The 27,230-nt window shown below is 39.8% G+C and overlaps 1 protein-coding gene across 1 annotated transcript in view; it reads right to left on the minus strand.

Annotated features, from left to right (window-relative positions):
- VEGFC (vascular endothelial growth factor C) overlaps positions 1-26,568 on the minus strand; it is a 76,376-nt gene extending 49,808 nt beyond the window's left edge. The window contains 3 exon segments of the mRNA XM_035325309.1: positions 26,115-26,347; positions 26,350-26,460; positions 26,463-26,568. Of these exon segments, the coding sequence (XP_035181200.1) occupies positions 26,115-26,347; positions 26,350-26,460; positions 26,463-26,553 (435 nt within the window). The 5' untranslated portion in view covers positions 26,554-26,568.
- Positions 26,569-27,230: the final 662 nt, after the last annotated feature.

Raw genomic sequence — 27,230 nt, forward strand, 5'->3', positions numbered from 1 at the left:
AACACAGCTGTACTCATGGTGCTGTGCTACTGATCTTTATAGATTTGGGTGCTGGAAGAGGGAGATGCTTACAAAATATGCAGCCAACTCCTTTGTGATAGGCTGTGAAAACAGGAGGACAGGATTGGAACTCAAAAGCAACTTGGCAGACAAGAGAAATACTCAGAGAAAAATAAAGAATGGAAAGTTCATTAGGACATATGCAGTCTTTAAGATCTTTGAAGTTCTGTCCTTAAAGAAGGCATAGTCAGTTGGACAAATACAAGTTGAAGAAATTCCAGCTTTGTACTCTGCTCTCTGAAACAGTGATCTATGAGTCACAAGCTGAACACTAGCTAACATCCACAAGGAACAAACTGAAGGAACCAGCATTGTTTAGTCTAGAGAAGAAAAGTCTGAGGGAAATAAAGGGCTAAGAACTAAGGAGAAGGAAATAATCCATTCTGTTTGTCCATACTAGCCAGGACAAATAGTAGTTAACCTAAATTTACAGCAAAGAACATTCACATTGGATTTTAGGTAATAATAGTTGTGTTGAATAATCCCCTTTTCTAGAGATTTGTACAGGAAAGTACATAAATAAAGTTTACTATTTCTCTCATACTAGTCGTCCCTTTACTGTCCCATATAAAGCATATCACAGCTTCACAGTTTTTTTTGTTTGCTTTTAATCAAGTCAGCATCTTGCTTTTCTGTCAGTCTTGTGCTAAAACTGTACCACCACAGTAAGCAATCAAGACAAATTTCTTTAATGAAAATAGACGAGCATATCTTATTAAAAATTGTTACCAACTAATATTCCAGTATATGTAACAAAATAAGGACATGTTAATTCACAATTTCATTTGTTCTGGCTTCAACTAGATTCAGTGGACCAAATATTTGTTCAAAATTGGTATAGACAGCTCCATACAGGAAGCTACAGGATACCTGATCTTAACAAGTGGTAGTTTAATTCCATAAAAAAGTGGTCTTAAGTGTGTGTTAAGTGTATGTATATGTGTGTACATATATATATATATTTGGAGGAAAGTAAAACTGCTTTAAAAATGCAGACAAAATAATTCAGTATATTGGCTTTCAATAAATCTGTTTTACATAACCAGCTGACAAAATCTCTTTATATGAAGTCCTTCTACACTATTATTTTGTGCTACAGTTAAAAAATAAAAGGCCTAATAAATGTTGTTTGGACATCTGTTCCAAAATCAAGACTCTGTCTAACATATTGCCACCTGGTACTTTAAGAGGGTGAGGGTAAGGAGAGAGAATGAAAAGTAAACAGATCTTCTTATGACTAATGAAACAATTCCAAATGCTTGTTTTAGAAGCATTATCACTCTCACAAGGAATATAAATACAATTTAAAACATAGTTCTACTTTTTTGATGTCTGCAGAATTTATGACGACTCTCAGACTACAAAGTCCATTCCAACCATGCAACATATATAATATATAGGCATATATTAAAGTGAGTATGAGAATGGGTAGAAATGTACTTAGACTTTAAGTAAATAAAATACTAGAGAGCCACAGCAGTGAAATGTAACCTTGCAGTCAGCAACACACACTTATAATGCCGTCTGGCTACTTTTTCCATTCATGGATTCAAACATAAGCCACCCATCCCTGTGCAGGGTCTACATAAAAATCTGATCTCTGGCTTAGCCACAAAATGACCCTCCATTCTAAATTGCATCACGCAGACATTCAGCATAAGCCAGCTCTCTGTGTAACAAACACTCACAGTTGCTTGATTTATTGACCCACTACAACAATCTTAAGTTATTTAGAAGCAAATGTAGTCTTAAAATGATCTGTTCATAATACATGCACTTCCTCACCAACACTACTGTCTAAGGATTGTACACATAACATTAGGGATCTTTCTGAAATAAAACCTTTGCATTTAGACTGATGATACATTACTAAATAATTTTTTACTAGAATTAAAAGAAATGATGGCATCGTTTTCTAAAATTATTTTGCCCTTTTGTTTAAAGAAAAATGTTTTTTGATAATAATGTACCGTAAGTAATAAAAAAATCTTGCATTTCATTAGCTTGATGAAATACAAAGTAAATTGTAATATAGAGTAATATAAAGCAGTATATTACTTTCAAATAATGTAAGATAGTAGAGGGAACAGCAAAACAAATCATACTTTCTTCTCTTAAAAAGAATACAAAAAACTTGTATGCAACACAAAACAATGCTGAAGTCTGCAAATCATATTTGGACAAGTAAAGCTTCTAATTCAGATACCGGCTACACAAATACACAAACTTGGTCCAACCCCCACTGCTATCAGTAGTGGAGCATCCACCGGTTTTGACAGAAGATGAACCAAACACATGGGGTGCCTGAATCTATAGAACGAGATTTGAGACTCTGTAAGAATGAGTACTGCCTTCATAACCCCAAAAATCTTCAGCCTGTGGATTACACAGAAAGTGATCTGAAGTGGAAGATGTAAGAAGAGGAAATAACATGAGGGGCATTAACCAAACTCATTCAGCTTCACTGCCGTTTGCAATAATTCATACAGGCTAGTCCACAGTTAGTCATCTCCTCAAGGGAGTTTACAGGAGCACTTAAAGGAGCCTTTGCCATAGACCTTCTTTGTTTAAATAAGCCCATAATGTAGTGATAATTGGTATTTACACTTAGTTTATGTGCGTGGCTACAATTTATCTTTCTTACATATCATCACAGTAAGAAAAAAAATTAAGCAAAAGCAAATTATGAGTAACACAAGACGGATGAGAATTCTTAAAAATGAACAATTAGAACATGACAGCTTTCTTTCACTTTCCAAATGATGCTTTAAAGCACTTCAGTATTTAACTACAGTAGGGGCTTAAATCATAATACCAGAAGCACCTCAACTGTATTTCAAGAGTTAGAAAGTGAATCAGACAGGAAACTAAAGGTTACATTTAAATAAGGTGCCTTTTTAGAACTATGATTTTCTAATCAGCAGAAGTGTTCTTAAGTTCTAAAATTGATATAGGTATGAATTAATCACATCAAAATATATTCAGTGTCACATTGCGGCTTTAATCTGGGCAACTGTGAAAATCAAATCATCAGTCTATTTGAGTTGCATGACAATTTAAACTTACAGAAAGCATCTTTCATACTAATTATGTAATATAGAGCTGCAATATCTGCTTTTGAAAAAGAATTTTTCCCTATAATAAAGATGCTATCACTGAAGTCCTAAGGTAACTGAGCTCATGTGTTTTGCTATTTTATACCATCTCACTCTAGTTTTTAGAGAAAATAAAATCATTAAAATCATTTACAAAATATTGTCCCTGCTTTTAATATAATTCAATTTTAATTTAAAGCACTTGCAAAAAAAAATGAAAAAAATGAAAAATCAACCTCTTAACTACATGCTTTAAAATGGTCTCTGAAGCAGTTCCGTATTGAATCCTAACAGTAGCTAATTTTTAAATACCTGAAAAGTTGAAGATCCAAAGACTGACCTCATTTTCTGCATTTGAGAAACTCTACCATAAAAAATACCTGACTTATGGTAAAAAAAAAAATCACAGCTATATATCAATGGCCATATTTTATTCTTGATGATAGACCACAAATTGTTCCAGTTGTGAAGTAGGTAAGGATCCACACAGAACTACTAAATTAACCTAAGAGCAGTGTAGCTTTTTCTGTCCCTTTTCTTTTTTTTTTTTTTTTAAGCCTTTTGAGGCAGGGTTCTGCTACTGCAAGATGTAGAGCAACAAGATCAATCACACTGAAAGACCTAAGTAACACATAACAATGTTAACACAATTGCAATATCCTTGCAATAATATTGCTATGTGAGTAATACATACAACAAGAACACACATAATTCACTTTTTTTTTTTTTTAAGTAAGGATTCACTAACTTGGATAGTTTTTCAACCATGCCAGACGTGATGTGCTAAGAAGCAAAATACACAAGTAGAAACCTTCAACACTATAAAACTCCATGCTTACACGTTCAAACTATTTTCCTTTCATGATGCATACTACAATAGCTAAGCAACAGGTATTTTCCTTTCTATGCGCTGCACTCATAGAAACATAACTCAGAAGTTATGACTAAGCAGAAAGGAAAGCTTTGATAGTAAGAAAACAAATTTGAGTCAACTACAATGTGTGATCCATATCTCCTGTTTGCGGACATTTGCTTGGCATACACACTCCTTTCTAAACTCTTCTCTGATACCACTGTTTTTATTTTCATAGAACCACTTGGGTTAGAAGGTACCTTAGAGATCTTCTACTTCCAATCCCCTGCCATGGGCAGGGACACCTCCCACCAAACCAGGTTGCCCAAAGCCCCATCCAGCCTGGCCTTGAACACCTCCAGGGATGGGGCATCCACAGCTTCTCTGGGCAACCTGTGCCAGTGCCTCACCACCATTGGAGTGAAGAATTTCCTCCTAAAATTGAATCTAAATACTTCTTCCTTTGGTTTAAAACCATTCTCCCTTGTCCTAATGTTATCTGCCCAAATAAAAAGTCACTCTCCATATTTTGAAATGACAGGTTAGAGATGGAAAACAGCTTGACTGCTTGTATTCATAAAGCAGTAACGAAAATTAAGGAAATTAAGCATAATCCTGTACTCATCTGCACTTTCTTTGTGCTTCTCAGAAGACAAGAAAAAAATACATCCTAATAGTTTACCTAAGAAATGTGAATCCAGTATTTCAGGACTGTTTCTATCAGAAATTCAAAACCACCAAGGGATTTTTACCAAGTCCCTAATTCAGCACATTGTCTTGCTCCACAACAGGCTGTTGCTCAGGGTTTCTCCCCCCCTCCTTATCTGTTCAGTGCCTAGAGGTTAGCTATGATATCCTGAGTGCCGGGCCACACAGTCTGGCCCTTAGCAGGTTCTCCTCTTTCCCCCCCTTCTTACTACTAATCAGATCGTTCATCTTTTACTCAAAAGTATAACCAAGAATAAAGGCATGAGATTTGTACTAGGGGCATTGGCTACATTATGTTGTTTCTTTCTACACACGGATCTGCACGTAGGTCTGCACTTTATGACAACAATACGGGTCAAGTTCTGTTTACATGTTAGTGCAAACCCATAGTAATGGCTGGCTTAATAGATTTGAGATATACAACTGAGTAAATAAGAGAATATAAGCCAAAAAACTCTTAGTTTATGGCTTTTAAAATCCTTAACAAATTAGAACCATAGTCAAATCAGAACAATTTACATATTTTAATATATAAATTGTATTTTCAGTTGCTTAGCATGCTTAGTTTCCAAAAAGCGGTGTGTCCACGTTTAATTATAAAACAAATTATCTAAAACAAAACACTGCATGAACGATCTTTTTTTTTTTTTTTTTTTTTTTCCCCTTTTAGCAATATTGCCAAATCTTATTTTCGTCTTCTAACAGGGCCTTTACTGTTTTACTTAAAACTTCTGGAGGCAATCACATTTCAAACTTTCACATATGCTATTAAAAAAAAAAAAAAAAAAAAAGGAAAAAAATGAAACAACAACAAAAAATGCAACCCACAACACAGCAAGGACAAAAAAACTCTAAAAAATGTGATACTTCTTCCAAAGCCAGTAAGGTCATTTGGACTGAGGTGCCCAAATTACTGACTGGATTTGGCTCACTAGAATAATTCCTTCTGCATGTAGCTACAGCTTACTCCCTCCAGTCCTCTTTTTCAGATACTGCTACATATGAATACGGGCAAGCTGGGGCTGCCTGAATCGTTCTTATAGCTTGCTCCCTACCATATCGTTTATGGGAAGATCAGAGCTTCTCTCTCTTTACTTAACTACAAACAGGCACATCGTGATGATAGCTGCTCTAGTTTACTGATATGTAAGGAAACATTTGTTCATCATATAAAAGAAGAATGTGTGCTTGTAAGAGGGTATGTAAGGACAGGTAAGAGGCAGCATACAATCTCCAATCATGTGATGAAATATATATTCATTACAATGGAGACAGGCACATGTATGTTATTTGTTAATGAGCATCTTGGGATGAAGACACTAGGTTAGGACACTTGAATAAAACAGGCTTCTATTAGCTGTTGATTTGACAGGAAATAATTACATTTTGGTCATGTACGATTTTATTTCAAATAATTCCCATGTTCTCTCACATCAAGTCATAACCAGATCACCCCATCTCAAAATGCAAAGGCGCAAACACAAGAAGAGCAACCCACAAAGTCAAGCTCTTTCTAGATGAGAATTATAAAATCTCAAATGATAAAAATAATTATACACTTTCCCGCAGAACAAAATCTGATAGAAATCTGAAGAAACAGCCAAACAACAGGTTGAAAACAAAGAAAAATGAGTTAGAGTTATACCTCCCCACCAAGACTCAGTCTGGTTGTGCAACACAAGCTTCTTGCCATGTAATGCTGTGGAGGCCAGGGCTATAACACAGCTCTAACACAGGAATTAAGCAAACCCGGGGGGATGAGTGGAAAATAAATGTGATAGGCTGGAGTCACTGCAAGGATAAAGCCAAAGGATAAAGCTGGGGTGAGAGGCAGTGGGAAGCATCTCTCCAAACACAGTCCTTCAAGATCTTAGCGCTCACAATGCAGTCTGATGAAATACCAACCCTGACTGATTTCTTAAGCTTTTTTGTACTTGTAGTCAGACTGAAGAGGATCTGGCATGCCACGCTACATGTGCCTGTACAAGGATGGTATGGTGCTTGAAGAGTCAGGTACCACAATAATAGGTACCACCTACTTTAAATTCCTGTGCAATGGCCATTTCCATATCTCAGCACTGAATCTAACATCTTGTAAACTTTAAATCCTGAGAGGCATCTAGACTTGACAATCAGAAAAGATTGTCAAGAAGTCACCATTTTCCTTGTCAGTTTATTCCAAAGTTTAGTCACTCTCATGGCTCAGGAAAAAAAAGAAAAAAAAAAAAGAAAAAAAAAATGTTTCTGACTTCAGCTTTTAATTTTGCTATGCACTTTGCCACTTAAAATTTTCTCTTTACTAAAGATATCTGCATGCTTTTCCCAGTCACCTTTTGATCTGCATTTATTTAAGATTCTCCCTAGAAGCTATTTTCTTCTCTCTCTCTCCTTTTATAGTTATATTTCTCTTTCCCCCATCCCTCTTCTCCAGGGCAGGCTGGCTGATCCACAGCCATCAAGATGGCTTCCCCTTCAACATGCATTCTTATGACACTTTTCCAATGACAACACTCTAGTGAAGAATCAAATAAAAATAATATTTCCTGTGGCCTTAAGTCTTTATTCTAGAACTACTTGCCATAATAGTCTATCTACCACATATACTCAACTTTAAACGCTTGAAGGAAAACCCACGCAACCTAAATCACAGTTTTGTTTTAAGTCTCATCAGTTTAAAATCTCTTTATTTTGTTTTCCCTGTTTTTTTCACATGTAGGACTCCATTTTAATGCGTTTTAAAAGCAGGGTGAAAACAAAACAAAACAATCTTTAGAGATCCTCTTAACTAATACTCTGTTCACCTTGGGCTTACACTAAAAATGGAATGGGAACTGTTTGCATGGGATGTAGCAGATAACATAGGACATACTTTTGCAACAGTAACGTATGTTTTTTTACTTTGCCTATCTTTATAGGTTGTCATTTTATAGGCCATATAAAACACAACTGCGATTTATTACTAAGGCCATTCAAGCTGGCACGGTAAATCAGTTAAACTATTTTTTAAGATAGTTTCCAAGCTTTCAAGAAGACATTTTATCATCTAATACTTTGTTTCTGCCAATGCTCATTGCCAGTCATAACAAGGAGGCCTGACACGGTCAGCATTATCATGCTGAAAAATTAGGGCACTCCACTGGATTAAAGTAAGAGTTTTAATTGATTCATTTCCAATTTCCTCTCTAACGAAGTTGAACAGCCTCTTCCCATTTAAGAACAAAAACAAAACCACACCATGAGTGGGAAATACAGGGAGTTGCATTCAGTGTTCCTCATTCGTCATATTTTCTATGAAACTACCATTTGGAGTGCTAGTGTAGAGAACTACACTTCAAGTACAAAGTACAAATTGACTATTTTTTTAATCATGGCCTACTTAAGGCATCTTTCTTTCTATGTAAAGCAGGGAGATGCATTCTGTTGCACTTCACAGCTTGGGGGCAAATATGGGAAACAAACAAGGTCACTGTGAATCACTTTTGACTTAAATGAATAACTGTGAGAGGGTGACACAAATGTCATTTTTCCACTCAAAAAAAAAATTATTAAAGGAGGATGAAAATGAGGGCAAGTGCATTAGGAGCAGGAGTGAAAGAGAAAACATGTTTGGCATCTAAGTTAGCAGAGTGTAGGCAATCGGTTCACTGGCACTGCTACAAAGATCTGAGTGTATTTAAAGGTACATGTGTGAACAGTCACATTTAATCATGGAAGGAACTGTGGAACAAGCTATAATCGTTCATGAACTCCTGTGTGCAGTTCAGGACATAAAGACCTGCAAAACTGCTTGAAGGCATCAGATTAATAAAAACAAGGTTATTAAGTTCATCACTTCTGTCTCATGCATATCTTTATCAACTTTTACAACTATGAAACAACATAAGACAACATTTAAGTGAGAGGATTCAAAGTTAGCTAAACACAGCCTACTAGTCATTCACATCAGATAGAGCTGACACTGATTTGAGTGAGAGTCAGTCTTTTAATCAACAGAATAGCTTCTCTGCATGAAGACACAGTTTTGGCTTGAAGATACATCTGCTGTAAATAAAAACAGTTCTCCTCCTGATAATGCACACTTGCTGCACTGCATTATACTAGATTTCGATAGTATATTAACATAAGGGTATACACAGACTTAAAAAGTTGACATTTATAAAATACTAATAAAAAGAAGTAAATATCCTGTACTCTTAACAAATGTCAGTATAACATCTTATCAACACTGTAACAAACATAATAACCAGCTCCTGAACAACTTGCCTGTCTGCAATCAGCCTCTCTGTTCACATTCAACAGAGTTGACAAGAAAGCTTCAGGCAGTGTATAAAATAGACAAATATTTTTTTCCAATATATACCTTTTTAAAGACTATTTCAAATTTTAATGGTTTTCCCTGTGATGCTGAATTCTGCAAATTGTGGCTGACCTACTGGAAACAACACCATAAAATTACAAGACATTGTTTTATGGGAAAAAAAAAAAAAAGTAATTTTACTTCAACTACAGCATAATTGTTATCTGACAGTCTTAAGTATGTATTAAATATATTGAAAATAATATTTAAAAGAATCTGTATAGATATGGCTACACATACCTATGTGTATATATAGATATACATACATTTATTGTGTGCGTGCATGTGTGCCTATACGTATAAGGGTGGGAACAGCATCATTTTATTCTACAGTTAGGGCTAAATTAAGCAACAGCATCCGGATACAGAACAATACTTCAAAATAAAAGTATATGACCTCAGGAAATACCATACTAAAATTATCTCCCCTTTAATACCACTGTATTAGCATTGAACAAGAATAAAGACAACAGTTGGTGTTAGGTATCAGATATATTGATCTAAGTAACAGTTTATTTATTGATTTTAAACATACTTTTAGACTCTCTCAGCATAGAATATCTTGTATAGTGTTCCTAGTAGCTTCAGTTTCTAGCTACATATTGCTGGAGCTCAGGGAATAATTGCATAGCCGTTTCCTTTCTCTTTCCTCCCCTCTCCTCTGCTGCTGCTTTTCTTTATCCCTGTCACCCTCTCCTTCAGCCACTTGCTATTTATAACTCAGCACCAACCAACAGGATTTAAACTACAAGCAAAACTTCAGCACTGCATCTAACTTCACCAGCTTCAGCAAAGAGGACACAGAGAATAGGGGATGGAGCAGAAAATACCTGCTCTGGTTACATGAGAAACAGGCGCGTGTGTGCATGTAATTATTTCATTTAATGCCCCCCAATCAGTATGCCCACTTCAAAGTGATAACTTCTGAATCTTGAAAATTAGAAAACAACTTGAAACAGTGGCTGATGAGATAGTGTCTTGCATTCCTCACAGGTGCCTTTCTCTGTCTTCTAGTTATACAGGAGTTCAGGCAGCATGAATCAGTTAATCTCTAGGCAGACAAAGGGAGATAAATCCAGCCAATAACCACAGGTGTTTTTCAAAGGATTACTGCCTCCTTCAAGATATTTTCTGCTCTAAGGCTATTTTTTAAATAGTGCATTGCAAAATGAAAGGAGAACAGACCCTCATGACAGAGTTAGTTGTACCGCTGTGATCTGAAGTTATTGCTCAACAAATATCCTGGGCTAATGCCACAAGAAATGCTCTGCTCCGTCTGCTCCCAGACGGCTTATTCCTGCATTTCCCCAATGTCCTTGTGCAAATGTGATGTCAAAAGGTAAAACAGACTGAAAAAGTGGCCCAACAGACTTATATTGGCTTGCCGGCAGGGACAAATAAGCAGGTGGGCAACAGGAATGTTGTTTTGGCTAGCAGTACCAAACAATACTGGGTTAAGCTGTTAATTTCAGCTGGACCTGGTCCCATTTTTCCACTTATAAGACCTTGTTTCTAGTTGTTTATTCAAAGATTTTGACAGACTTTAACCTGAAGCTCAATTTTTTCCAGCATGGGTCCGTCCTAAAGCCTGCTTTTTGTCTGCATTAAAATTGTGCAGCCTCCTCTCTGGAGATTTGTAGCATCTTTAACTGACAGAGAAGTATGATCTGGAGTGATAGAGAAGAGAAAGAAACACAGAGGGTGCCTTAGGGGCATGCTTTATTATCTTTAGCAAAACCTGCCCAACAAATAAGCTTTATAACCATTGCAGCTCACAAGTTTCCAACAGAGCCTTCGGCAGATTGCTCTGCTGAAACCAGAAAGCTTGAACCAAGGATCAGTAGGCTCTCCATGAAGCTGCTGAAGAAGTCTTCCCATGTGCATAGAGCTCTGGCCTGCAGCTGGTTATGAGATGACAGCAGTAGGATTTTTCTCTCTTGGGCAATTCCAGAGCAGACAGCTTAACAGGGGAAACCTGAGTGTAAGGGAATAAAAAGAGGCTCAGTCTGCCCTGAGAGAAGATGGGAAAAAAGAAAGGACAACAGGAGAGTGAAGGGAGCTAGAGTTTGCAACTGGATCTCAGAGGAAAGAGTGAGGGAAGTAGGAAAAAAGTGCTGTGATTTGAAGCTAGTGAGGAAGATAGAGGCACTGACCAGGGACCTGAGTTGGGAATGAATTTGCTACACACAGACACAGAGCCAAAGGGATCAGAGAAAAGCTGTGTCAGCCTGGTGCAGCTTAGTTGGCATTTATTTACATGAAAAAAAGGCAATTAAAGGTTAGAGGGTTAGATACAGGCAAGGAGGGAAAGGGAGAGATCAGCTTAAACCATGATTTGAAGAAGGGAAACAAGTAGTCAATGAAGCAGCATGGAACTGGCACAAGATTTAAAACACGGGAGCTGCTCCATGGCAGAGGTGAAAGACAGAAGCCTAAAGCTACAGCTTTCTGCCCCCCTCAGCTGCTTTAGGATTTACACAGTGCTGCCTTGAAGAGTGTATGTGGTGGGGGAAAATGGGGCCACATACAAAGGTTCTTAAGACATGGGCTTCCATCTCTTCAGCTGGATTGGTTTCCTTATGAATTCACAGCTCCCAGATTGCATTCAGCACAGCTAAAGGTGTTGTGGTGAAGGAGGTGGAAGCAGCTAGGTGGAAGCAGCTAGGCTGGTGTGGTTTAACATCTCCTAACCCCATTGTGCCAGACAGAGGAACAGGCTGAATATGGTGGGTGGAACCAGCTGGGACGTGGGATGGCAGCAGGGAAAGGGGGACAGAGCTCCCGACACTCCTGGAAGTTGGTCACACAGGCCCATGCCCACTGAAAACACTTATCTATCAGGTACAGATGATACAACTAGGAGCATTTTTGGTAGTCTTTTCAAAATCCCTGGAAATCACTCAACTCCAAGGTGTTAACATAACATTGAAAAAAAATAAAAACTTTATTTCTAAAGTTTTAATTCTAGTTATCAGTTTTGGCTCTGCCACTTTGTAACTTCTGAATGCTCAATTTTTATTGGAATAGCAAACTAGTATACATTTTCATATACTACATACATTTACAGTTGCAGTGTCCATCAATACTATTATATAGGTAGATTTATCTTGGCTTTAGGGTGGCACATCATCCATGTGGAATGACAGCAAAATAGCAACCCTAAATCTTTAGCATAGCAAGAGAAAGGTTTCCAGAACTCATGTCACTGACAGCCTGGGTACAAAACAGAAGGGAAGCAAGTACTTCCTTATACGTTCTTCCTTAGTTTAATATAGATTACGTTAGAGTACTTCTATAGAACGCATTTTGGACAACTGCCTCCATTCGACGTGAACACATAATAACTAACCAAGGGATGGGATGGCTGTACAAACTATCAGGATAATTTTAGCTGCTCAGGAGCAGAATTAATGCTATTGCAGTAATTAACTTGTTTACAAACTTCATTAACAATATCTCCCTGGTTCTCCCTGATCCTGGGCCACCTTCTGCAGGAAGCATGGACGACTAGCTAAATTAGCAATGTAGGCTGGTATTACCAGTCCTTCGCTACAGTATCACTAAACTTTATACATACGTAAGAAAAAAGTGGTAAATATAAAGTGAAGACCAGATCATATTGTACTAAGAAAAGAAATACTTCTATGTACAGTTTTTCCTTCATCTTTTGCTTCATGTGTTGTAACCTCTTACACATAAAAAATATAAAAAGTTCAACAGGTAATTTTGCTGCCAAATAAAAACTTTTTTTTACTCAAAAAATCAAAATTTTGGTAACAACAAGTTTTATATATATATATATATATATATATATATATTTTTTTTTCTAGAGTTGTCTTTCCAAGGTACAGCTCTGACAGAGTTTGGAATAAAATAGAGAAATTGCCCCCAAAATGAGTGGTGGAAATTTCTCTGTTATGGTCATCATTGAGTGGAGCCAGACAGGTTGTAGGATTTGTTTGTTTTTCTTTCAATCTTCTAGACGACTTTGAAGCCAATATTTTGGTCCAGCTGAAGTATTTCCATTTCTGAGTACTGGGACACTGGTTGCAAAATAATTCTAATTTTATAGAAGGACATTGGCAAATAACTGGTAAGCGGTGGATGAGAACAGTTTTGTATGAAATACAGTCACTTTAATGATTACCAAGAGCAATGTTTACTAATTCCATTTTTATTTTAAGATTACTACTCAGATATCAGTGCAAGTTTTACGATAAGATAAGCAATTCCATATCTTAGCAAAACTTTGCCTTTACTTTAAATCTCTCAACACTGCACTGTAACCCATAAAATAGAAAGGAAATTCCCATTCTAATGAAACCAGTTAGCTAATGAACACACCCCGCTCTGGCTGAGAATAAACTTTGAATTTTATAGCTTCCTCATCAGGCAGTTGAAAAGTTAAATATATGGTGATTATAAACATGTAAGTCTTTACAAGTGCATTTGTTAAATAGATAATCTGGAAATTAGGGACTGTATGATAAAGACTATAACAGGGATTTTGAGGAACTTATTGAACATGCTATTTATGGAGGGAAAAAGAATAAAATCGAAGTTATTCCAAATACAGTTTTCAGAGATCTAAAAAAGAATATGTAGAACAATAGCAAAATGCAATAGGTTAGCACAAACATGGAACAGAGACTTCGAATAAGAAGCTGAGGATTATTCAGAAAAGACTAACTTCCATTTTATTCACTCTATCACTTGCCAGACAACATCTCAAAAACGATCATATGGATTTAAACACACATGCCTTGGGGACCCTTAACAAAATGCATGATTTCCTCAGAGGAGCAAGTTTTACTTCTCTACTGAGGGAAAAGAAAGAAATAGAGTAGGGCATCAAGACCAAGATGGGATCCTCTGCTTTACCCCTATACTCAGTGTACTGCAGTTGTGCTCACCAAGTGACATTTGGAACATGGATGGAAGTTCCTACAAACAAATCCCGTAATAAAAGTTCCCATCAACAAAGCAACTCTAAAGAGGCCCACATTTTGATTCCAACCTGTAGTACACTGGGAAAGTACTGTAGTCCTTTGGAAAAGTTCTGCACAAAGTTGTCAAAACCCCAGGCAGAAAGGAACTGAAGAGATATTGTGTATGTAATAAATGTCTAAAGCTTAAAGTAAAAGTGGCTTCTCAATTAAAGCGGTTGTGAGGGGTGGGAGGCAGCATTTGTCATTGGCCTTAATCCCTGTGACTGGCCAAAATACGTTTGTATTTAAGTATTTTTTGAAAGAATCAAATAACACTTATGTTTCTTCTTTAGATTTTGAAAATCTCAAGACACATATCCCAGATCCCCAAACAAACATTGATTTTATTCTCTCACTACTGAAAATTACTTTTATGTCTGATTCTTGTGATACATAAGATTTAAAGGAATAATAATAATGAAGAAAAAAAACAGATAATATAAGCTTCAGAAAACAAACAAACTGAAAAACCCCAACTCTACAAATATTGCTGGTCATCAAAATCAAAGACACTCCCATCACAGTTGTGGCATGAAGTAGCTCTAAATCTACTAACCATTTGTGTTGTCTTCAGTATGAACCTAGACAAATCCATGGACAAGATGTCCATAATAAACAGATACTAAAGAGAAGGGGCAGAGATGTATCCACTAATACCCTTAGTCCAACAACTATGAATGTTAGGAGGGCATGAGTGAGTGAGCGACTTGCAGAAAGAGACTAAGCCCAAGTGTTCTCCCTAAACAGCATGCTCTGCTGAGACTGTTAGAGACAAAACATTTGACTAGGCAGACCATTAGTCTGCCTCAGAAAGGCATTTCGTACATTTGATGCTTTAGGCCAGGCTTGGCACAAATCTAAAAATTTGCAAGCATGGGTGGGTAGGTTCAAGATAAATTTGCTTAGTCATACTCACCTCGTTAGTGCATATAACCAAGCTCTCACAAGTCTTGCCCAAGAGTCCCATTTTATTGTTAACAGGTATAGACAACCTTTACAAGCGTGCTGGTATATTTCAGAGATTATTTTGAGAACACATCTCATTTCTTAATAATAAAAGAAAAGTCATTAGGAACATTAAATATGCAGCTCATGGTTTATAACTCAGAAGATAGCTAGTTCCACTAAACCTCTCTCGTGCACATGTGGCAGGCAGAAAAACTCAAATCATTATGAACACATAGGCTAAATAATTGTACATTGTCTTAACACAGGCCTCTAAGAACAACTTTTATGAGAATTTTGGGGAAGTAAATAACTAAAAAATATCTTCCCCCATCCAATTCTTCAATATAAATACCATTAAAACTTCTTTAGAAGAGGCACTTTAATCATACTTGTGTTGGACATGTTACGAAATACTCTCCAATCAAGAGACTTAAAATAAGTGGAATTATTAGGGAAAAGAACAAAACATCATTGTGTTCCTATACACATCCGTGGTGTCCCATATCCGGAATACCACAGGCACTCCTGGCTTTCCCCTTGCCTTGTTCTGCCATCTTACAGAGAATTAGGAAAGGTATGAAGTCAAACGATCAAAGGTAAGGAACAGCTTCATTACCAAAAACAGGTTATATAAATGAAGGACTGTTAGCCAGGAAAAGAACAACTAGGGAGAGAACTCAGTAAAACCTTAAGTGGCATGGACAGAATTGCTCCCTGCTCTGTCTATGATAAGGGCTAGGGAAGATTCATACATAACTCACAAGTGTCAGGCTGAAGACAAACTTCTTTCAGTTTCATTATTGTTTTATACATATATATATATATATATGTACATATAAAGAAACAGAACAGCCACTCAAAACTAAAATTCTTAATACAAAAAGGTGTTGATGTCAAAAGCATAACACACAGCAGAAAAGTCAAGTGAAAAATTAGAAAACAGCTCCCCCCATCATTTAAGGAGAGGAAGCCCACAGGCTGCCCTTCTGCCAGCAGTCTGGAAGCATGTAGTGACACTTTCCATTTCTTGTGCTTAGAAGGAGGTTGTCAAGTAGGCCCTGTAATTTGGCAAGGCCTTGGATGGTAAAGGCATAAATAAAAAAGGAAGGAAAAAGCCCAGCCAAAAAAACAACCTAAGAGGTACTGGAAGGGCCAGCAGAGTGGCTGTAGCCAGGTGCACGTTGCCATGGTTGCCCTCTCACTCCAAAAAACATCATGAGCCCAGGACTCTGCAAACATCCCTCCCCACTGCCCCTGTCAATGCCTGCTGTCAACATTTTCCAGCTTAAGTCCCCAGTTGGCCATTGAACCAGCAGCAAGTACATGCTCACGCACCAGGGCTGCAGACATTCCCCCGAGCTTGCTCTGCAGGACACAAAGGAGAAGAAACAAAGCAAACAGCTCATGAACCCACTGAGCTGTTTCCATGGAATGGTCTGGGGACAAACCAGCCGGATGCTACGTGCAGGGGGTAGGCAGGGCAGCTCACCAGACAGAGGTTAGAAAAGAAATATGGGGGGATCAGGACTCAGTGGAAACGGTCTTACTGCAGGAAGAGACGTGCCCATGGCTACAGGAACAAACTGGGGGAGCAGATGGGAGCATGACAGACTGCTCCTCATCACAAGCCATGCACGAAGTCTGACAAGAACATCATCACTCTCCAAGTCATCCCGTGTCACCTCAGCAGGGCTTAGTAGGTGTGCTGCAGGTGCTGCGCAAGAAGGTCACCCATGTTGGATAATGTTTAAAGAGCATAAAGGGCTAACCAGGCATTTTGTCTGACCAGGTACAGCCACCATTCTTCTACTTTTATGTCACTTCAATACTCAAAATAAATACCACAAGCCAAACTATCAGAGTAAAGCAACTACTTAAAGGCTCAAGAGAAAAACACAGATCATCCATCTGTCATAAGAGATAAGGATTTGAAAGTTTCATTAATTTTCTGAAACTGTTAGCTATGCTAAGATATTCAGAGTTTCATTACTACAAAGACCTCTTTTATGCCATTAATCCAGATTAATAATGACTGTTCAGCTTAGAGTTTGCTTAACTCTTTAGGCTGCCTTATTGCATGAGGTAGAACCAATTCTCCTTTCCTTTATAGGACGTGGTCCCGGCCTCTGAAAATCCTTCCCTGCTACTTCCCCCATTCCCCCACCTACTTCCTGCTGCAAGATCGCAGTTCAGTATGCTTTTACTGCCTTATCAGTCCTTCCACTGCTATTTGGAAAAAGAAAGTACTCAGAACTCCTTTCCAGGGCTTTACTCATATTTTTTTTCAAGTGATTTGATCACTTGCTGAGCCAGCCACCCAGAAAAGAAAAGAAGCAGGGTTCTCATTAATCTTAAGGATCTTGATCATTCTTCACAGTTGATGATCAGGGCAAAATAGGTAGGCTCCTACTGGGTAAGGAGAAAAAACAACAACAAAACCAAGCATTTTTTCCACCCATCACTTTCCACCCCTTTTAGTTGCACAGGCTGCATTTAGTCTTTTTGAGTGCCACGGTCCTAGGAAGGAACTGTACCTGCAAAGACACCTCAATATAACCCAATTTGCTATTCTGAGACAGCCTGATCTTCACCTGAGCCCAGACTGTTATCAAACCCACCTTCCCCAGCACAGACACTGCAAATCCCCTCCTAAGGATGGTCCAGACAATTTCACATGCCCAGCACTATGGTGTTACTACTTGGCAGGGGAAAAGTCACACAGGAGCTGCCCAAGCTGCTGTGCTCTGGCTGAGCAACAAGTGACCAGACCTTTCTGAACTGTATGTTTAAAAAATTATGTTCTCGTGCCATAGGTACCCCTGGGAACACAAGGCAGAAGCCACAGATTCAGCACCACTAATGGTCCAGCAAGGAGATTTCCCCAAGGATTTTGAGCTTAACTTCTTGGCTTCTGCTGCCTGATAGTTTACATGAAACCTCTGTGAAAGGATATGAAGCTTTAGAAAGGACACAGGCCAGTCATGATACGCAGTCATGTCCCTGTTAATGTTCTCCTAAAAGGTCTGCCCAGTGGCCTGTACGTCATGATTCTTGGTATTTTAAAATGAAACTGACATTTTGTTCCTCTCTAACCAGCCAGAAACACGCCCAAGTGGAAAGACAAAATAATTGTCCATTGCTATCTTCCTTCCTGGAAAAAACACTTCTCCATCTTTACTGAGCCTACAGTGATTCAACAATAATAGCCTGCTGATTATTAACAAGATTATCTGACTTCTTCCAAATAACAGAATATTCAATATTGAAGATAAAAGAATTTTTTTTTTAAAATCCTTACCAAAGATACTGAAATCTTAATAAGAGTGCCTTGACATCCATGAATTAAAAAAACAAACAAAAAAGAAATAAATGGTCATGTTTGTACCACAGCAGCATTCTGTCTGTTATGCAAGACTTGCTGGGGAGCAGATGGGGAGAAGAGGAAGTCATAGGCTCTGCTTTTATTTGAAAACATCTGTCCCTAGGCAAGAGACAAATGTCAGTAAGCTGCTACCTCACAAGTTCATCTCTTAATTTCCTTAGTTAATTACCCTGTCAATCTAACCGTAAGTAGGAATTCTACAAAAGGGATACATACTGTCTCTATCAACAGTCTTGGCACTATTATATTCACAGACAATTTTTTTTTGTCTTTTTTCTACCATATTTATCTGCTGCCAGATACAAGGATCCATAACCAGAACAACCAAAATTACACAATTTGCTTTTTCTGCATTAAAATAAAAAGAAATAGCAGGAGTGGTGTCCTACAAGTAACAAAGAGACTGGAAGCAAGCAGAGATTTTTGTCATCAGTATTATATCAAATAAACTGTCCTTTTAGGGATAAGAAATGCAATATATTTTTTTTTTTTGACTTCCAGTGAAACCCACTTTCATGGTTTCATCTTAGTCTCCAGATTACAGAAAATACAAAGCTGTCACAGTTTGCAAAACTTAGCAGACGTTGGTCAAGAAGAGTGACAGATTAAGCCTGTGGTGAGTTCTCAGAGCCCTAAATGCAAGATTTTTGGAGAAATTCTGATTTTTATTTTTAAAACATACCAAAATGATATCCAAGAATTGTGGCAAGAAATGTTTCTCCCCCCACCCCATCCCCAAATGAATAAACAAAAGCAAAGTTGTTCAAGCACATTTCCCCTCAAAGTTTTCTTTGGTTTAGGCTCTCCTCCTGTTTTAAGCTATTCAGAATTTTTTTTTCTCCATGTCAAGTTTCTGTAATATGTATACAGCTCAAAGTGAGAGCACCTGACAAGGCAGTTTCTGGAGTTCAATTTTTAGAGCACTTTAAGTGCAAATCAGTGTGAAACTAAGTCCACAGCTCCCAGTCTTGGTGCTTATGAGCACCTTGAGCATGAAAACAGGTTCACAGCATTGTCCGTGTGGGCTGGCTTTGCGTCCCAGGGGGCTCATAAAAGCGAATCCCTGCGAGCTGCCCTCAACCACTTCACCAGCGAGAATCCCACAAAACTGGAATTACAGTCAGTGGAGCAGGAACTTGGATCTCAACATCTGTTGGCAGCACATCTCACACAACAACCACCAAGTTTCCTCACATGGCTGTGCATATGGATACTTGGAGGTAATGAACATTAAGCCACTTATTTGGAAAAGGAGGGAATGGCTCTTGTATCAGAATCACAAAAGCTCTGCCAAAACTAATGTTTGACCTGGAAGTAATACCTCAACCTCTGCAATTGCTGTTCCTTGTTTCTCTGATGAGAATGTGTTTTTATTATTATTATTATTATATTTTTTTTCCAGCAGACGACAGAGTTTACTACTAGCTTCATCTCTCTCGGCCAATTTGAAAAACCAAAAAACCACACCCATAAAACCCCCAAATCACAAACATGAGTAAGTAGACAGCAGCTATTGTGTGAAGTTTCACTTGGCCAGTTTTTATCTTGGCTCTAAGTATTGCAACTTGGCTGTAAATACTGTGATGCGGCAAGTACACTCGAGACAGCTGGAGCAGTCTACCACAAATACATGTGGGTCTGACAAATTCTACAGTCAAAGAAAGTTGAAGGGCAGCTAGGGACTACTTTTGCTTCTTCTGAATAATCTCTAGTAGAAAATCTACAGTTTTACATCTTTACTAAGTCCTGGAAATTTTCACACGTGGGGGGGTGCAAGGGATCTCCTTTGGAAAAAGACTGAGGAAATTATCAAGCCCTACTACTATGCAAAGAAGTAATCCCCTCTGCTGAATTGCTCTCTTCTCTCTGGCAACTGAGCACAGCTCTTGGATAAGTCAAAGAATTAAAACATTTTATGGTGTAAAGGACTTTGCTCTGGATGACACAGACAGATGACATCTCATTCTTGAAATTACTTATGTCACAACACAGCCACAAGCATGCAAGGGTAACATAGGGGATGCAACATCTGACACCAGACACAAACAGCACTGCCCCCTGCAGCCTTCTGGTGTCTTCCAAGAGTTCTCCAAGCTCTTTGCCAGTATTTTCCCTTACCCAGGATAAAAGGCCCTGCTCTTTTTTACGAGGAACAGGATTTGATACAACTTCAACGGGGTTCAGGGTGATGGCTATATCAGATAATTTGTGTTGTTAACTTGCACAATCAATATTCATTGAAGTTAATCCCAATCAAGGAACCAAGAATTCCATTAAAAAGATAACTACTTCTAGGAAGACAACCCATAAGAAGACGACAAAAACAGAAGTCACGCATACCTGGGAAAAAGTACAGCCTAGCCAAAATCTTCCCATTATTACTATTAGATTTATTTCCTCCAGTTGTCAGAAGGTGTTTTTCTTGTGCTTTTTGTTTTCCTTCTGAATGAACTGCATTCCTCTTGGCTACTTTGCTAACTGGAGCACCTTACCAAAGTACTTACTGACTCCACTGGCAAATAAAGTCTCTAAATATCTGTAAGGAGTTTTAGCCATGTTAGATGCATCAATTTTTTTTTTTTTTAAAATAAATAAATTACTAAAGAGCTAGAGAAATTTATTTACAACGGTGACAACACGAGAACAGAAGAGTAAATGACTTATGATTTAGCTACTTCATAACTAAATTCTGAAATGCAACAGATGAGAGAAAACAGAGCAATGCATTAATATTGAGTCATAAAAAAACTTTTGGTGACATAAACAGAAAACAATTTTTTAATACTATGAAAAAAGCTGACAAATTCATATAAAATAAGAATTCAGACAACCTCTTTGTAATCCCTCTAAGCTATCAATGTTTTAAATTAAAACTCTGTTGCAATTTATGTAGCCATTACTGTCTTTGGTGCAGATGCTTATACATGCATGGTACTTAAACATCACTCAAGTTAAAAATCAGGATGGAAATCCCTTTCTCCCAAAGTACAGCTATTGAATATTTATAATAGTTATTGAAACAACTATGCTTATCCCAGTTACTAAACAAAATTCAAGACTTTATAAGACATTTAACTCTTTTGCAACTTTGAAGAAGCTTACATCTTTCAAATAACAACCTTACTTGGAATTTCTTGTAATTCATTCTACAAACAGCTGTAGCACATTTTTTACATTAAACAAGGATATTAAACTTGATAGGATACCAGTCTGACTTCATGTGGATTTCCTTTGTTCCAAGCATTTTGTTTTAATGAATCACTGACCACATTCAAAAAAGCAGCAGCTGAACATGAGGTTCTAGGCAGACTTCCTATTCTGGATGCAGAGTATCAATGGGAGATGATTATTACCACCACTCTAGCTACAACAGCAAAACCAGCAAGTCTTAGTTTATTTTTTCTAAAATAAGCGAAAACACACCCTTGAAGAACATGCAGAAGCTTAAAAGACATTGAACCTAAATGAGCTTAAAAATAATATTTCTGAAGGGATGTTTCTATAAGCCTTCAAATACTGCAGTTAGTTAAAATAATCCTCAAATTTTTTTAGAGCCTTCAGAAACGCAATTATTTGTCAGCAGCAATCCTGTGAAATCCCTCACAGACACATAAGTGTGCTTACACAAGATATCCAGGAATGCACGTACTTACACCAAGAACTAGGAAGTGCCATGAGCTCTTGGAGCTTAGTATTGTACTCTCCTCATGCAAAAAGCTAGGCAAAGGTTTAACAATTTTTTAACAAAGGTTTTAACAAAGGTTTAACAATTTCACCTGCAGAAGCTGTACTTAGTCTTCACAATAGGTCCTATTACATTCCTCAGGTTCATCTAGTTGCATTTGATACAAGTCATGCCTCCCAAAAAGACAGCATCTTTGCATGTTCATCTGAAAAGAGACTGGCCATGTTTATAAAAACGAAAGTTGCTGGAGACAAAATATTAACAGCATTAAAAAATAACCTTCTCCCTGCCTCCTCATTTTAGCACTGCTTGATTACTGGGCATGAGGTTTATGAAAATTAGCAGTGCTCCAGCAGCATGGAAAACCCAGCCTCATCTCCTACCAGTGCGCATAGCAAGCATCAAAGCACAGAGTAAGGCTCACTTCATATACTTAGAGCTGGCTACGACACGGTAGATTTGAGATTACACCATCATGATGTAGGGAAAGGCAGAAATCTCAGAAACTGACAGACTGCTTTCCTCCCACTCCCACATGAATGGTATTTAAACACCATTAGCCATCAACTAGCAGCATGTTATGATTAGGTCAGATTTAAAATATAATTAAGATGATAAAGGTATGTCTCAGCTGAGATAGCATCCAAGATAAAGGGAGCTCATGTAAGGGCACCTATTTTCACAAGGGTAGGGAAAAAAGAAAAAAATCCACAAAATCAAAGCACAAAGACTGTTCTGCATGGCTGTCTGCACAGAGGCCCCATTGCCACTTTCAGGGACACACCTAAAAACAGTCAATTTCAAATTTTCAGTTGTTATTCCTATTTTAATGCAAAACTAAGAATTCTTGTGTATTTATAGTTTCAAACCTCCTAAACCGATGTGGAAGATCGATCAATACTACTTTTGCATTGCCACATAATCCTAAAGGTTTGACTACGCAGCAAGATGAAGGTGCAACTTCAGCAAGCCTTCCTAGCTGTGTCACTAGCTTCTTTCCCACTATTGTTACCATGCTACTGTTACCCCTATTGTTACCATAATAACCTATTCCTGCTATTGTTACCACATTCCCATTAATTCAGTCTAGGTACATGCCACTGTCACGCCTTCATTTCAATAACGTCAGAATTTTAGTTCATACCCAAAATGCCCACGTAGCCCCTCCAGTTCATTTTTAAGCTTTTGGCAAGCAATAAGGTATTAAGTACACTTTGACCTCCTGGGTAGACAGCACATATTCGCTGCATGTTGCTGATTTAAAGACGTGCCACAGGCACGAAGCACTGGGGGCATGGCTGCGTGCCAGGGGGCGAGGCAGCAGAGCCAGCTGCGTGAGGTTCTGTGCGCTGGGGGAACTCCCCGGCCATGCAGGAAATCTGAAGGGGATGATTTATGGGCAGGGGTCGCTCCCCATCCACTGATCAGACAGCTCATCTGAGAAGTCTTAATCTGGGCCCTGTAATCTTGTCAGGTAACGAACACTACCCTTTGGCTGAAGAAAGAAAAAAAAAAAAAAAAAGAAACAGAGAGGAGGCAGTGTTGCACAAGCTTATCAGTGCCCAGCTGCAGCAGAGCATGCCCTTGCAAGAGCTACATATGAAGAAGCACTACTATTTTTATCTGTAACACTTCCAACTTGCTGCACATCTCCAGGACAAAACTAATATATAACACTCACCTGCATAAAACCACAACACTATTTTCTGCCTCCTATGTTGGAGGACCCTCAACTTCACCCACACTCTAAAATAACGTTTCTAAAGCTGACTTTCTTAAAATAGGAAGCAAAGAGGAATAAAAAAAGTTGTAAAAGAGTCGACCCCAAAGGCTGTATGACCAGCACTTAGGCATCAGAATAAAATGCAGCAGTATGGGGTGGAAAGTTAAACCAGAGGAAGCGTAGTATCTACAAACAGAAGAGATCATGCATTGTTCATTCAAGTTCAGAAAGTTCAAGCAAATGTCTTTTTACTGACAACATAATCATATTTTCCTTGAAACAATTACTTACAGTTTACTTATTTAATCCTTTCTAATTACTTGAGACAGTCATCCCACATTCTCTCGTCACAGGAATAACTATGCACAATACTCGCGCACTCCAACAGTTCCAGCAGAAGAAACAGCAACTCCCAGCTAAAGAAAGACTCCCAACGTGACTAAGCCTGCTGGGATGCACAATCTCTCTCACTCTGCTACTCACCAGTAGCCAGGCACAAAAACACTTTTCTGTTAACGTAACTGCTTAAAACACGCTCTCCCACTCACTTCCCATCTCGACCTTTCTTCCTTTGGTTTGCTCACAGTTCCCTTCTTTTCAGGGAGCACTTGCACTTCTGCACGGTGCTTTACAGCGACAGCTCTGGAAGACTTTGAAGTTTCTTTAAGAAACAGAGTGACTGCCTACAACACGTGAGTGAGAACACACGGCATCACTCAGGAGCATTTCTTCACAATCAGCTGTTCGACCTCAGCCGCTTTGGTGTGCAAAGGATGCGCCATGCTCTAGTTTTGACTTTTTCTACCTTTCCAGCACAAGATAGTCTGAGGGTTTACAACTCAAGCATCAGTTTCACTGAGTTCACTGGCTTACAATCACAAGCTGGACAGAGTTGAGGTATTTTTACCCTTTTGTAAGTTTCACTTTTTTTTTTTTTTTTTAATAAATAGCCTAAGTGTTAAGAGTGACCAGGTTTATTTTGTGTTCCTATCTTTTAATACTTAGATTTGAAGAGTACCTAATAAACATTTAAGCAATATGAAAGCTGACAGCATACTAGCATTTAGAACATTACAATTGATAACATTCATCTGTAATTAAAATACTTGGAGGGAGAGTACAGCATACTCAGAAACTTTCTCCATACAGAGTATTACTTGAAATGCATGAAGCCTGTGAACAACATGTGGTCTGCAACAGTTTGGATACCCAAACTAAGTGTACAGCTAATATGTACACTGTCAAAACTTGACTTCCCATGTAGGTACTGTAAAAACTTCCGAACTCCTGTTCAGTAAAACAAACAGCATTGTTATATTACATTTATTTCTCCAACCAGATCAAAACTATCGCTGCAAACCTAGAAAAAAGAAGTCAGAATACCAGCTCAGCTTGTAATCCACACACTCCCCCCGGCCAAGTGAGTAACGAATGAACTGGGTCCTGATTGCTTTCCAAAAGCATGACACAAGTTTTCAAAACAATGAGATGAGGGGAAGAGCTATTATAAAGTTCAGACATCAGAGGTCTATCTAATAATGTCACATGCTTGTACAATCACATTCTATGCATCATTTCTATACATCAGCATACAAAGAACTGCAAAACCACAGCAACTGCTGAGAGGTACTTGAACGCTAAGTTACAAAATTTCCTATGCAAATACAAGGTAAGGAAGCCCTGTAAGTATCTGAGATTGGAATTGGGGGATTTAAGCAGGACCCGATCCACACGCCTAGGCAAGGTTCAGATTGGTGTGTCACACATCACACCTTCCGTACGCGCTGTCACGCAGCACTAAGTCATCCAAAGCGTCAATAGCTCCGAGACAGACTTTTCGACAAGTGGAAAGACTCCGTTTTTACTGTCACCGTCCCCCACGTTCCCCTCGCTGCTCTGTCCCTGTGCCCAGCTGCTTCTCCCAGCCCTTCAGCAGCACTGGGCTCCTCGCACCTCAGCCCGCCACAGGGAGCCGCCGGCGCTGCCGGGACCCCCCCAGTTTCACCCTTAGCGGAGAAGCCCCGAGCTTTGACGGCCCGGGAAAGCTTCTGCAGCCGGGCACAGCCCCATCCCCATCACGCGTAGCCTTTCGGCTGCCCATCAGGTGCTTCGCGTTTCTTTGGGAACGCAGCTGTTCCCTGTGCAGCCTTCTTTTTTCCTCTTTTCCCTCCCTCCTAAAACACTTCTTCCCCTCCTCCCCTTCAGCCAGATCTCTTTTCCTCGCCGGTAGGACTTGCGAGCGGCGCACCCGAAGGGGCTCGGAGCCCGGCGCCCCGAGGGGCGAGCTTGGCATCCTCCGCGGGGCACAGCCTTACCTTCGGCTCCCCGGCGTCGGGCTCCTCCTCGTAGTAGCCCTGGCCGGACTCGTAGGCGGCGGCGGCGGCCGGCTGCCGGGGTCCCAGGAGCAGGGCGCCGGCAGCGAGGCAGCAGCCGAGGGAGAGCACCTCCAGCAAGTGCATTGTGCTAAGATGGCAGGGCGGGGGGCCGCGGGGCGGGCGGAGGAATGCGGGCAGAGCAGCGGGGCTCCTTCTCGTCCTCTCTCTCCCCACCCTGGCTTTCGCTGTCCTGTCCCCCCCCCCCTCCCCTCGCAATATCCAAGGCAGTAAAATCCGCGGGATGAAGAAGATGCGGTAGCAGCAGCAGCAGCTCCTAGACGCCTGCAGGGGAGTTCCCAACTTTCGCGGCCGCTTTGCGAATTCTCACCGAAGTTATCCGGAGTTTGCCAGGTAAAAAACCCACCAGGAAACCGGACATCCGAGGCCGCGCTCACTCAGGAGCAGGGGAGGTGGAAAGCGCAGAGAGGAGGAGGAGGAGGGAAAGAAGGAGGGAGGGAGGGAGGGAGGGAGAGCGGCACGGAGCAGCCACCCGCAGCTCCCCCTTGGCGGCACGGCCCCTGCGCGCCCTCCCGCGGGGCCCGGCCCGGCCCGCAGGGCTCCGCAGGGCTCCGCGCGGCGCTCGCCCGACGCCTGTCAGCGGCGGCGCGGCCGGGGGGTGCGCAGCGCCTGGGGCCGCGCATGGCGAAAGCGCCCTCTGCCTGCGCCTCCGGGCGGAGATCGGGGGCCGGCCTTCCTCCTCCTCCTCCTCCTCCTCTTGCTGCTGCTGGTGGTGCGCCGCCTGCCGCCGGCGGCCCCGGAGCGGAGCGCAGCGCCACGCACCGCGGGCAGGGAGCGGGAGAGCGGAGGAGAGGAGGGGGAGCCCCAGGAGATGCGGCTGGCCGAGCCCGGCTTGTCTAGCCCCAAGACTTGAGCCATCACCACCAAAAACAAAATAAAATAAATAAAAAATAAAAGCCCGCTCTAGGTCCCAGCCCTTAGGGGGGATCCAAGTTCCCTTCTGGCTGCGTTCAGCTCCAAAACCACTGGATGAAGTTGGTTACAATGCACTCTGAGCCCGTGTGAAGTTTTGCAAGATTTGCCTTTAATCCTAACCAG

Source organism: Oxyura jamaicensis, chromosome 4 (assembly GCF_011077185.1).
Source record: "Oxyura jamaicensis isolate SHBP4307 breed ruddy duck chromosome 4, BPBGC_Ojam_1.0, whole genome shotgun sequence".
In the NCBI taxonomy this organism is placed as follows: Eukaryota; Metazoa; Chordata; class Aves; order Anseriformes; family Anatidae; genus Oxyura; species Oxyura jamaicensis.